Raw genomic sequence first — 13209 nt, 5'->3', positions numbered from 1 at the left:
ATTTATTTCTAAAATTTTGATATTTTTTCATTAAGTTTTGGATATTTCTCATGATAATTTGAATTGATGTTCTTTCCAAAAATTTTTTTAAAAGGTTTCGGTTATCTTGTTTTTTGCTAGGTTTTGTTATGTTTTGGATTTTTTCTTGTTTGGTTTTGCATTATTCTTTTTATTGGTTTTTGATGTTTCTTTTTCCTAAGTTTTGGATATTTTTTTCTTATGTTTCGATTTTTTTTTGTTTTGTTTTGAATTTTGGATGATTTTTTAAATAATTTTAGATGTTTTTTCTTAATTTTTTCATATTTTTTAAATATTTTTTAGATGTCTCATTCTATTATGTTTTGAAATTTTTAAAATAATTTTGAATATTTCTTTTTTGTTAGGTTTTAGATTTTTTTAATTACGTTTCAGATTTTTTCTATTAAAAATTTTTAAAATACTTTTAGAATTTTTTTGAAATAAATTGTAACATTTTTAAGATGATTTTGAATTTTTAAAATTAATTTAAAAAATTATAAGATGATTTTAGAAATAATTTTGGAATTTTTTAAATAAATTTTAGAATTTAAAAAATAATTGAATGTTTAAAATAAATTCTAAAATTTTAAAAATGATTTTGAAATATTTAAAATAAAATTTTAAAATAATTTTACATAATTGTTATTATTAAGATTAAATTTTTAAAAATTTTAAATTTTTTTTATTAAATTTTAAATATTTTTTATGATAATTTGAATTTACATTCTTTTTGAACAAATTAAAAAGAAAAAATAAAAAAACTACTAATGGCTACAATCAACTGCACCTTTTGTTGGTTCTCTATTCGGATGGTAAGAATTATGATTGATTAATTAGTTAGCAAAGAGAAGTTTCCTAGAAAACCATGACCACTAGATATATGTGTGGATGGCGGGTAGTGTTAGACAATCAACTTGTGTTCTCGGCTTCTCGCTTTCTTAGTTTGGCACAAGACAGAGAGAACAAGTGCCCCATACCTTAGCATGCAAGCTACCAAACCAATTTGCCACTATCTGCAAATGAGGAGTGTTAGAGGTCAGTAATTTTTATATTTTATAATCATTAATTGGTTATTAATAATATTTTTAATGGTATGAGATTACATTTAATAATAAAAGATCACTCACTTTTTTTTTGATAATTAAATACTAACCACAAAATATAAAAATTGCTGGCCCTAAACCTTTTCGTATGCAAATTCAAACCGCGTCATGCATCAACCCCTTCGGCGTTCTCCTTATTATTTGTCTTCCATCTTTCCCCTTTTCAACTTCCCATTAGGTCCCTTCTTCTCTAGGGCCCACTCACCACCACAAACACTTCCCCACTCATATTACATCATATTCTTCCTCTTCTTACTTTCTTTTCTTTTCTTTTTGTATTATAAAATTATAACTATAGTCAATAGTTGTATATTTAAATAACTAAAAAGTGTTAACTGCACATTAAAATTAATTATTATATATCTATGTATAAATATGTATTTTAATTTATTTTTAATATATATTTTATATTTTAATATATATTTTACATAAATAATTAAATTTAGTGTACACTTAGTTTAGTAATGATCATTAAATCAGTGCTTCATTTTATATACTTATTCTACAACATTAAGTAGGGTATATACATAATTTCCCTCTCACAATCTTCCATTCCCCTTCATTTGAAATCTAGTACTCATTAATATTAATCCGAATATATGCTTCCCTAGCTTTTTCAGCTTTCAACGGCCACCCTTAACCCCATATATATATATATATAATGAATTAACCACTATATATCAACCATAAAACACAAATAAACACTTATTTATGCAAACCACAAAACTCATAAAGCAATAAAGGCATCCTTATCTTTATCTTAAAAAAGAGAGCTAAAGTGATAATAATTCGCGTCTTTATAATTGTTTTCAAACTCAATCGTTCTCCATGCCATGATGAGGATGATGGCAATATAAATGTAAGAAACGTAACACACCCCAACCCCATAACATAAAACGGTTTTTGGTTGTTTGTTGTTTGTTGTGTTGTCCTTTTTTAGCACTTGTTTTTGTGACACACATATTAATAAAGTTTGAAAGAAGAAGAAAAATGGAACGTGGGGTTGTGGATGGCATAATCAACAGGCTTCTAGAAATAAGAGGCAAACCGGGGAAGCAAGTGCAGCTTTCTGAGGCTGAGATCAGGCAGCTATGCCTTGTCTCCAAGGACATCTTCTTGAGACAACCTAACCTTTTGGAACTTGATGCACCAATCAAGATCTGTGGTATGTTTCTCTTCCTAAGTATGAAATAGTGATGACTATGGCAAAGCAGAATAACTACTAATTGCAATTATTTCAATGAACCAGGGGATATCCATGGTCAATATTATGATCTTCTGAGAATCTTTGAAAATGGTGGCTTCCCACCTCGTTCCAATTACTTATTCTTAGGAGACTACGTTGATCGCGGAAACCAAAGTCTTGAGACAATATCTCTTCTTCTAGCATACAAAATCAAATACCCTCAGAACATTTTCCTCCTCAGGGGAAACCATGAATGCGCTTCCATAAACCGTATCTACGGTTTCTACGACGAATGCAAGAGAAGATACAGTGTGAAGCTGTGGAAAACATTCACGGATTGCTTCAACTGCTTGCCCGTGGCGGCTCTTATCGACGACAAGATACTCTGCATGCATGGTGGACTCTCCCCTGAATTGCACAACTTGAACCGGATAAGGACTTTGCGCCGTCCGGTCCAAGTGCCCGACAGTGGTCTGCTATGTGATCTTCTCTGGTCTGATCCCTGCGGAGACATTCAAGGCTGGGGAGGAAGCGAACGCGGAGTTTCGTGTACTTTCGGCCCTGATAGGGTCACTGAGTTTCTGAGGAAGCATGATCTTGATTTGATCTGTAGAGCACATCAGGTTTCGTATTCTATATGACTCGGTTTACAATCTATTTGTGACATATATTTTGTATTGTTAAATCAGTCACCATATATTTGTGTTAAATTGTATTGTTTAACTCATTTTCAATATATATTTTGTATTTTAATATATGTTCTATATAGATGACTAATTTAGTGGCTAATATTTTGCGGACATATAGCGTGGTAACTGTCTCAAGACAGAACATAAATACAAATTTGAGGATTGTGATGTGGTAAGTGTGTTTCATTGTGCAGGTGGTGGAAGATGGATATGAATTCTTTGCTAATAGGCAACTTGTGACAATCTTCTCTGCACCAAATTACTGTGGGGAATTTGACAATGCTGGTGCTATGATGAGTGTTGATGAGACACTTGTGTGTTCTTTCCAAATATTGAAGCCTCTAGAGAATCAAAAGCTGCAGCAGCTTTATAAATTTGGTTATGGAAGCACAACTACAGTTAAGCCTAGTCCTACCACAAAATTCAAGGTATTTTGATTTCTTGAATCCTGAACTTGATGAGGTTCATTAACAATGAATCAAAATACTGTGTGCCAAAACAATGATAATTCATAGAAAAAGCTTTATGAGACAGCTTTTATTTGTTAGTAATAAAATATAATAAACACGTTCAGCACATGTTCTGAAATGTTTAATTGATTATCCTTATTAATTTCTTTTTAATTTGGTTCGTTCTTCCCATTTACAGCAAGCATTTCTTGGTGCAAACGCATGAACTGATGGAGGTGACTTTTAATGTTTTTCGGAACATAACAAGAGTTGTTCTTGGAATGAAGAAGCGTTGCCTGTGTTCACTACAATGTGAAGGAAGAAAATAATACAACTAACATAAGAGCCTTAAAAGAGTAAAGGATAATTAGGTTCCTTTACCCTTTAGCTACAACTGATTTCTTTTTGCTTTTTTGCTTCTCTATCGGAGGAGTTGCACATTGTACAATATTGTCAAACACAAATGGATAAATTGAGGCGTCATTTTCCTTTATTTATTTAGTTATCTCATTAATTGAATGTGATTCGGAATTGCAAGTGAAGTTTCAAGTTCTATTTTGAAAATATTCTTAGTTTTTATTTTTAAAAAAATACTAAGACCTAATGTGACTTATTTTTTTATATGGAAAGAAATGTGGAATTTGATGTTGAAATGGATGTATATAAAATAATTACATTGATATGATATCAGTATAAAATGCAGGTAGCAATTTATTTCTTCGATTTTTTTAAAATTCAAAACTTGCAAAACGCAAGTTACGTTTAGTGTTTTAATATTTTTTATAAACGTGCAACGTGCGTTTTACTCATGTATTTTTTTCTTGAAACTACAAAATGCATGTTGCGTTTTATATTTTAAATTTTTTTTTGAAAGCTGCAAAACGTAGCTTGCATTTTGATTAAAAAAATATTTTAATCAAGAGTCTTGCCTATAAATACTACAGTCGATTCCTCTGTCTTTCATACCTCAGCCCCATTCCTCTATCTTTTATACTTGTGAGTTTTTTTACAATTAGTAGTCTCAAAAAAGTTGGATGAGATAAGGTTGAGGTTATGGAAGGTATTGTAAATTTGCGGTTGTCTTATAACGGTGAGATTATACTAAATACACACGAAGGAGTGACTTTTGTTTATGAATGTTCGTTTTTCTTTACTATTCCATGCACCATGAGTTTTGTAGAGTTAGGAAATAGTCTTTGTGAGAACATACAAAGTCACATTTCAAAGAGAGTGAGCAACATTTTATACAGGAATCCTGTATAAGTATTTGGTGGGCTAATACAGTTTCAAACAATGTCCATCACTGATGATGTATGTATGCAGCAGATGTTCTATATTTATCAACAAACCCGATTTCACGTGCCAATGATAGAGTTGTACGTTGAGTATGAACAGTATATGGGGCTGGACGCGGTTGGCGAGGAAGTGAATATGGATGAGCTCGGGGATATAGATTGGGAAGAAGATAACAACGGCAGTAAAGAGAGTTCAAAGTCAATTACGAAGTTGATGACAAAAACAATGACGGAGACGAGGCAGGCAATCCGACGGTGCAAAATGAAGCAGATGCACTTGTCAATTAGCACCCCTTTGGTGTTTCGTCTTTTATGTGAACTCTGGATCTCGCAGCCATGCATGTCCTGAAATTTTCTGAGTATGCAAATATGGGTATGTTATGTTTATTAATTAAAGTTACCATTACCATTTCTTTATTTAGCCTTGACCGACTAACAGTGGTTCACATTTTGTAGGTGAAGATAATGCTGCGGTGGAAGATAGTGAATTTGGTGTCAGAATGGAATTTGGTTCTAGAGAGTCGGTAACCTCTACAACCAAAAGCTATACTATCTCTAGAGGATTTGATTACACTGTGTATGATTACACTGGGTATGCTACAGGATGCGATTGGCTTATCCGAGCTAGCTTGATTCAAAAGAGAGGTTATTGGGAGATCAGAAGATACAATGGCAAATACGCGTGCACCATGGGAACGATTTCACAAGATCATACCAAGTTGGACTCAGACACAATTGCAGATGCTATTAAGCCATTGGTTGAAGCAGACCCATCAATAAAGGTAAAGTCTATTATTACAAAAGTTCAATCCAGGTTTAACTACATTGCAAGTTATCGCAAGGCTTGGTTGACAAAGTAGAAATTTGTCGCAAAGGTTTTTGGTGATTGGAAAGTTTCTCACTAGACTCTGCCAGTATGGTTAAAAGCAATGGCTGCAAAGATGCCAAGATCTCGTGTTCAAATAAAAACTATCCCTGTCTATCGTGAGAGTGAGGAAGTGAATGGTGTAAAAGTTCTCCATTGGGTACTTTGGAGCTTCTATCAGTGTATTACAACATTTAGACACTACAAGTCATTGGTGTACGTTGATGGCACACACCTTTACAAAAAATATAAAGGTGCACTTTTAGTTGTAGTGGCACAAGACGGGAACCAAAATATTGTGTCAATTACTTTTTCCATCGTGGAGGGTGAAACGATAGACACGTGGGAGTTTTTTCTTACTAATTTGCAAAGATATGCTGTTACTTGAGATGGTGTGGCCATTATTTATGACTGCCATAACTCTATCAATGCAGCAATAGCTTGCAGTAATGGTGCATGGTAACCACCAAGTTCGTGGCACATGTTCTGCATCAGGCACATCGGGTCCAATTTTTTAATGAGGTTCAAGGTTCCATATTTACATAAACTCGTAGTTACTCATGTATTTGAATTTGCTGTTAAAGTCCTATTTTTAGTAATTTGTGGTGTCTGCTTATGATTATATATTTTGTTTTACAGGCTATTATAGGACGGAGTAGGAGTATAACAAAAACTACCAAAGGCTTAAAGAGTGGGGTAAGGTATATATTCGATGGTGCGATGAGATTAGTGTTGAGAAATGGGTGTTGGCATTTGACAGGGATCATTGTTAGGGTCATATGATGACAAATTTGGTGGAGTGCATAAATTATGTCCTTAAGGGTATGCGCAACTTTTCTGTGACTGCCATCGTTAGGTCTACTTTCTATTAGCTAAATGAATTGTTTACTCAGAAGTGCGTCCAAGCTCATGAGTACGTTCGTAATGGATTTACGTATTCAGAATTTGCCACTAAACGAGTTGAAGAAAATTTTTGACATGCTAGAAACATTGTTGTCAACCGGTTCGACAGGCGCAATGAGATGTTTGAGGTTTATGAAATGCAAAACAATTCCATAACATTGTTAACCTTACGCAACGACATTGCGATTGTGGTCATTTCCAGGTCGAGCAACTTTCATGTCGCCACGTTCTTGCATGTTGTGCTAACTAACGTCTTGATTGGCAAGTATATGCACATGACTTATACAAGATGTTTGAAATTTGCAAGATTTATAGAGGCGAGTTTGTTCCGATGGGTGACCCATCTACGTGGTCTAGATATGATAGAGTAAAGGTGATCGTCAATTGGATATTGAGGCACACGACTAAAGGACAACCAAAGTCAACCCGCTACTTGAATGAGATGGATTCGCAGTATGCGTCCTTCTCGCCGTTGTACTGTATATGGACGAGAAGGATATAGCCGTAGTCGATGTCCTCAGCACGTAGGTCCAAGCTCTACTGGAGGTCAATAGTGGTTAACCTTCCTGGTGTATTTTTCAATTTTTATGCAACTTTTTTTTATGTATTTATGCATTTTAACTTTTGTATGTAACTTTTTGGCATATTTAAGCATGTGCACTTTCTTATGTAACTTTTTTACGTATTTAACCATGTGCAATTTCTTATGTATGCGTTAAAATAAAACATAATCAAACTTACAATAATAAAGACGAGAACAAAAAGAAACGTCTAAATATAAAATCAGTCATACAATAAGAAAGACAAGAATAAAAAGAAACGTCCAACGATAAAATTACACGTACAATAATAATGACAGGAATGAAAAGAAACGTCCATAGATAAACTCAAAAGTACATTAATAAAGTCGACAATAAAAAGAAACGTACAATAATAAAGACAAGAAGTAGAAAAAATTGCAGCAGGCTATTTTTTTTGGAGCAACTTCGTCGCTTTCTTCAAATAATACGATGGGGTGTATTTATTCGAGGAAGATGACCCTCAGAAGCACCCGTATCCTAGCCACTAGGTCCGCCACCCCCTCAAGCCTTAGAATCACCAACATCCAGCATGTTGGCTCTGTTGATGTCATAAATACTAGAAGAACTCATGTTTGGAGCATAATAATACTCGTGCTGCATATCGTCCTCTCCAAATCCCTTTTCCTGCTACGAATATTCATTAAAATCAAGCAACCCAGAATGCGGTGGTGCGGAAGGACGAGGAGGATTAATATTACGCAGTGGTCAATCCATCAAAAAGTCACTAGCATGACCTGAGAGGGAGTGATGAGCGGATAATTTATACCCTTTTGGCATTGTTTTTACATAGTTTTTAGTATGTTTTAGTTAGTTTTTATTATATTTTTATTAGTTTTTATTCAAAAATCAAATTTTTGGACTTTACTATGAGTTTGTATGTTTTTCTATGATTTCAGGTATTTTCTGGCTGAAATTGAGGGACTTGAGCAAAAATCTGATTCAGAGGCTGAAAAAGGACTGCAAATGCTATTGGATTCTGACCCTCTTTCACTCGAAATGGATTTTCTGGAGTTACAGAAACCCAATTGGTGTGCTCTCAATTGCGTTAGAAATTAGACATCCTGGGCTTTTCAGCAATATATGATAGTCCATACTTTGCCCGAGATTTGATGACCCAAACTGGCGTCCAAAAACAGCTTAAAACTTTCTGGCGTAAAACGCCTAAACTGGCACCAGAATTGGAGTTAAACGCCCAAACTGGCACCAAAGCTGGCGTTTAACTCCAAGAACAGCCTATACATGAAAAAGCTTCAATGCTCAGCCCAAGCACACACTAAGTGGGCCCCGGAAGTAGATTTCTGCACTATCTGCACTTAGTTACTTATTTTCTGTAAACCCTAGTAACTAGTTTAGTATAAATAGCACTTTTTACCATTGTATTTGGATCTCTGGACGTTTAGTCCTTAGACCATGGAGGCTGGTCATTTGGCCATGCCTAGACCTTCTTTCACTTATGTATTTTCAATGGTGGAGTTTCTACACCCCATAGATTAAGGTGTTGAGCTCTGCTATTCTTCATGAATTAATGCAAGTACTATTGTTTTTCTTTCAATTCATGCCTACTTCTTCTCTAAGATATACTCTTGTTCTTAATTCAGTTAAGTCAGAATGAAGGGGTGACCCGTGACAATCACCCAATCTTCGTTACTCGCTTAGCCAAGATCCGCGTGTCTGACAACCACAAAGCGGTCTACATGATGTTCAACGTAGTCATTGGACGACAGCCGGAGTATATTCTCTTGGATATCTAATACACGGACCGAATCTGTGAGATTAGTATCTTCGTGGTATAGGCTAGAACCATTGGCAGCATTCCTGGGATCCGGAAAGTCTAAACCTTGTCTATGGTATTCAGAGTAGGATCCGGGAAGGGATAACTGTGACGAGCTTCAAACCTGCGAATGTTGGGCACAGTGACAGTGTGCAAAAGGATCAATGGATCCTATTCCGACCCTAGCGGAAACCGATAGATGATTAGCCATGCGGTAGCTGTACCTGGTATTTTTCATCCGAGACGAGAAATTCGACAGTTGATTAGCCGTGCAGAAACCGTAGAGGACCATTTTCACTGAGAGGATCCTATAGCTTGCCATGGAAGGGAGCACGCATGGTTGGAAGAAGGTAATAGGAAAGCAGAGGTTCAGAAGCAACAAAGCATCTCCAGACGCTTATCTGAAATTCCCACCAATGAATTACATAAGTAACTTTATCTTATTTTTATGTTTTATTTATCTTTTAGTTATCAAAACTCATAACCATTTTAATCCGCCTGACTAAGATTTACAAGATGACCATAGCTTGCTTCAAGCCAACAATCTCCGTGGGATCGACCCTTACTCACGTAAGGTATTACTTGGACGACCCAGTGCACTTGCTGGTTAGTTGTGCGGAGTTGTGAAAAGTGTGAATCATAATTTCATGCACCAAGTTTTTGGCGCCGTTGTCGGGGATTGTTCGAGTTTGGACAACTGACGGTTTATCTTGTTGCTTAGATTAGGTAATTTTCTTCTTGTTTCAACCTTTATTTTTATTTTCAAAAAAATCTTTCAAAAAAAATTTCTTCTTTTTCGTTTTTCCAAAAAATTTTTTCGAAAAATCCAAAAAAATTAGTAAAACCATAAAAACAAAAAATTTTGTGTTTCTTGTTTGAGTCTAGTGTCAAATTTTAAGTTTGTTGTCAATTGCATCTTTTTAATTTTTTCTCTAAATTTTTGAAAAACTCATGCATGTGTTCTTCATGATCTTCAAGTTGTTCTTGATGATTTTCTTTGTTTGATCTTTAATTTTTCTTGTTTTGTGTCTTTCCTTGTTTTTCATATGCATTTTCGAATCATTAGTGTCTAAAGTTTAAAAAATTTTTAAGTTTGGTGTCCTGCATGTTTTTCTTTTCTTAAAAATGTTCAAAAACATGTTCTTGATGTTCATCATGATCTTCAAAGTGTTCTTGGTGTTCATCTTGACATTCAAAGTGTTCTTGCATGAATTAGTTGTTTTGATCTTAAATTTGTATGTTTTGTTTCATTTTTCATTTTTGTATCTTTTCTAACTTCTTATCTTTTCAAAATTGATTTTCAAATCTTTTTCAATTAATTACTTAACTTTTTGTTTGATTTTAAAATTCTTATCTTTTTCAAAACTATCTAACTACTTTCCTCTCTCTATAATTTTTGAAAATCACTAACATCTTTTTCAAAAATCTTTTTATTTAGCTAATTGTCTTAAATTCTAATTTTAATTTATCTCTTTTAATAATTTTGAATTCTAACTAATAATTAAAATAAAAACAAAAGTATTTTTCTTTTCTTTTAAATTAGTATTCGAATTCTCTCTCCCTCTCATCTCTTTCTATTTATTTTATTTGATTACTAACACTTCTCTTCTTAAAAATTCGAACCCTCTCCCTCTCTCTGTGTTCGAATTTTTCTTACTTTCTCTCTACCTCATTCTTCTATTCTTCTACTCACATAAAGGAATCTCTATACTGTGACAAAGAGGATACCTCTTCTTTTCTGTTCTCTTCTTTTTCATATGAGCAGGAACAAGGATAAGAACATTCTTGTTGAAGCTGATCCTGAACCTGAAAGGACTCTAAAGAGGAAGCTAAGGGAAGCTAAAGCACAACTCTCTGGAGAAAACCTTACAAAACTTTTCGAAAAAGAAGAAGACATGGCCGAACCCAATAACAATGGTGGAGATGCAAGGAAGATGCTTGATGACTTTATTGCACCCTCTTCTGACTTCTGTGGAAGGAGCATCTCAATTCCTGCAATTAGAGCAAACAACTTTGAGCTTAAGCCTCAATTAGTTTCTCAAATGCAGCAGAATTGCAAGTTTCATGGAATTCCATTGGAAGATCCTCATCAGTTTTTAGCTGAATTCTTGTAACTCTGTGACACTGTTAAGACCAATGGGGTTAATCCCGAGGTCTACAGACTTATGCTTTTCCCCTTCTGTAAGACACAGAGCTAGGACATAGTTGGACTCACAACCTAAAGAAAGCTTGAACTCTTGGGAAAAACTGGTCAATGCTTTCTTGGCAAAGTTCTTTCCACCTCAAAAATTGAGTAAGCTTAGAGTGGAAGTCCAAACCTTCAGACAGAAGGAAGGTGAATTGATGGATATTTTGGAAAACGAATTTCCAAACACACAAATCTAACCGGCAAGTGTACCAGGTCGTATCAAGTAGTAAAACTCACTTAGAGTGAGGTCGATCCCACAAGGATTGATGGATCAAGCAACTTTAGTGGGTGATTAGTTTAGTCAAGCTAACATTGAAGTGAAATTGGATGAAATGTAGCCAACAGAAAGTAAATTGACAAGAATTGTAAATGACAGAATGTAAATGGACAGAAAACTTAAAGAGCAAGAAAGTAAAATAACTGAAACTTAAATTGCAAGAAAAGTAAATTGCATGAAATGTAAAAGGGGGCTGGGGTGCTGGAAATTGAAGAAAGCAATAGATCAAGCAACTGGAAATTTAAATTGCAGGAAGAATAAATTGGGAGCAATGTAAACAGAGAAGCAAAATTGCAATGAATAAGAACTTAGAGCAATTGCAGGAATTGTAAATTGCAGAAAAATAAATCAAGATCACAGCAAGCTTAAATGGAAAATGCAGATGAACAAAAGTGCAGGAAAATAAATTGAGAGCATTAGGAACAGAAAGTAAAAATTGTAGAGAAGGAAATTGTAGCAGAAAAGTAAACCAGCAAGAAAACTCAATTCAATTGTGAAATCTAAAAAGACAAGTGAAGATCTCAGGGGATCAGAGAGACTAGAAAACAAGTCTAGATCTCACCCCCTTCCTTGATCCAACAGAGAACAAGATGCAGGAAAATTAAAGATGAAAGTAATGAAGAGAACTTTGATTCAAATCACAATTCACTTGAAATTTTGCAGAAGAAGAACAAGAGAAGTTGCAGATAGAGAATGAAAACAAAATTCCTTCCAATCTCAATCCAAGATTTAAAACACAAATGAAAACTAAGAGAGAGAGCTCTCAAATGGAGCCAGCCCCTATACTCTCTAATGGAACTCACCTTTTGAAAATGAGAATGATGCCTTTATATAGGCTTTTTACAAAATGAAAATAAAATGAAATTGAAATGAAAAATAAATTAAATGAAAATCCTAATTCTAGCTTGTTCTTGTGCCTTTGAGTGATGATGTGGGCTTTGCTTGCTTTGGATTTGAAGAGAGATGGGTTTGGTTGGCCTTGATTCAATTTGGTGAAGAATTGAATTTAATTGGAATTTTGGTTGAATTTTGGCCCATGGGTGACACTCCCAGGGCACGGCTCAGTTCAAATATCAAACTGAGCTCTCTATTTGCACTTGGTGTGCCAAGTTGTGCACACCAAGCCTTCTTTGTTGCTGCCCCCTTTGATCCTTGCTCGTGTCACGTTGTTGGAGTGCATGGGGGAGTAGTGCTCAGTTAGGAAAGTGAACTGAGCTTTCCTTTGTGTGCCTTGGTAGCGCCTTTGGCTTGAGTGTGAGGTCTTGAGTTCGAACTTTAGTGGAAGCACTTTTGTGAGCCTTTTCCTTGAATTTTCTTGAGTGGGAGCCCAATAAATCTCAGTTGGGAAAGTGAACTAAGCGCTATTTTTCTTTGGAGTGAGGCTCCAGCTTCGAACCTTGGTGGAAGCATTGGCTGATTTTTTTTGCTTATTTTTGGCCCTTAAAGATGCATTTTACTTGTACCTCAATTTCATGCCAAATATGGATTATTATATATTGTTGGAAAGCTCTGAATGTCAGATTTCCAAAGCAACTGAAAGCACATCAATTGAACGTCTGTAGCTCAAGTTATATCCCTTTGAAGGAGGCATGGTCATGTTGTAAACGCCCAAGTTTTAACTTAGCAAAAATTCTTTACGGCAAAGCTAAGTTCACTAAGTTAACCGAGCTTTGAGTGCTGGTTACCAATTTTCTTTGATTTGGTCATGAGCCACGCTTTTAAAAGCGTGGCTTAAGGCTCCAAAGTGTGCTCTAACTTCAAGGTGTGCCCCAAAACTCTTTTTTTTCTCCTTTTTAGCTTATTTTGTGCTTCTTTGCTTCTTTTTCTTCTTATTTTCTACAAAGTTTATCAAATCAAAAGATCAAAGAAATATACCATTTAAGC

The 13209-nt window shown here is 34.8% G+C and overlaps 1 protein-coding gene across 1 annotated transcript; it reads left to right on the top strand.

Annotated features, from left to right (window-relative positions):
• The first annotated feature begins 1672 nt into the window (after positions 1–1672).
• Positions 1673–3938, top strand: LOC107619039 (serine/threonine-protein phosphatase PP1 isozyme 2). The gene is made up of 4 exons (XM_016321249.3): positions 1673–2286; positions 2371–2930; positions 3191–3424; positions 3645–3938. Exons 1-4 carry the CDS (start codon positions 2112–2114, stop codon positions 3669–3671), a joined length of 996 nt encoding a protein of 331 aa, XP_016176735.1. The 5' UTR covers positions 1673–2111; the 3' UTR covers positions 3672–3938.
• Positions 3939–13209: the final 9271 nt, after the last annotated feature.

Source organism: Arachis ipaensis, chromosome B9 (genome assembly GCF_059453495.1).
Source record: "Arachis ipaensis isolate K30076 ecotype BB chromosome B9, ASM5945349v1, whole genome shotgun sequence".
Classification (NCBI taxonomy): Eukaryota; Viridiplantae; Streptophyta; class Magnoliopsida; order Fabales; family Fabaceae; genus Arachis; species Arachis ipaensis.
The sequence above is the reverse complement of the archived record's forward strand: the minus strand, read 5'-3'. Positions and strand labels throughout refer to the sequence as shown.

Coding starts and splice junctions, on each gene's coding strand:
- LOC107619039 (XM_016321249.3), top strand. CDS start 2,112: ATGGAACGTGGGGTTGTGGATGGCATAATCAACAGGCTTCTAGAAATA. Junction 2,287..2,370: donor TGCACCAATCAAGATCTGTG/GTATGTTTCTCT, acceptor TCAATGAACCAG/GGGATATCCATGGTCAATAT. Junction 2,931..3,190: donor TGATCTGTAGAGCACATCAG/GTTTCGTATTCT, acceptor TTCATTGTGCAG/GTGGTGGAAGATGGATATGA.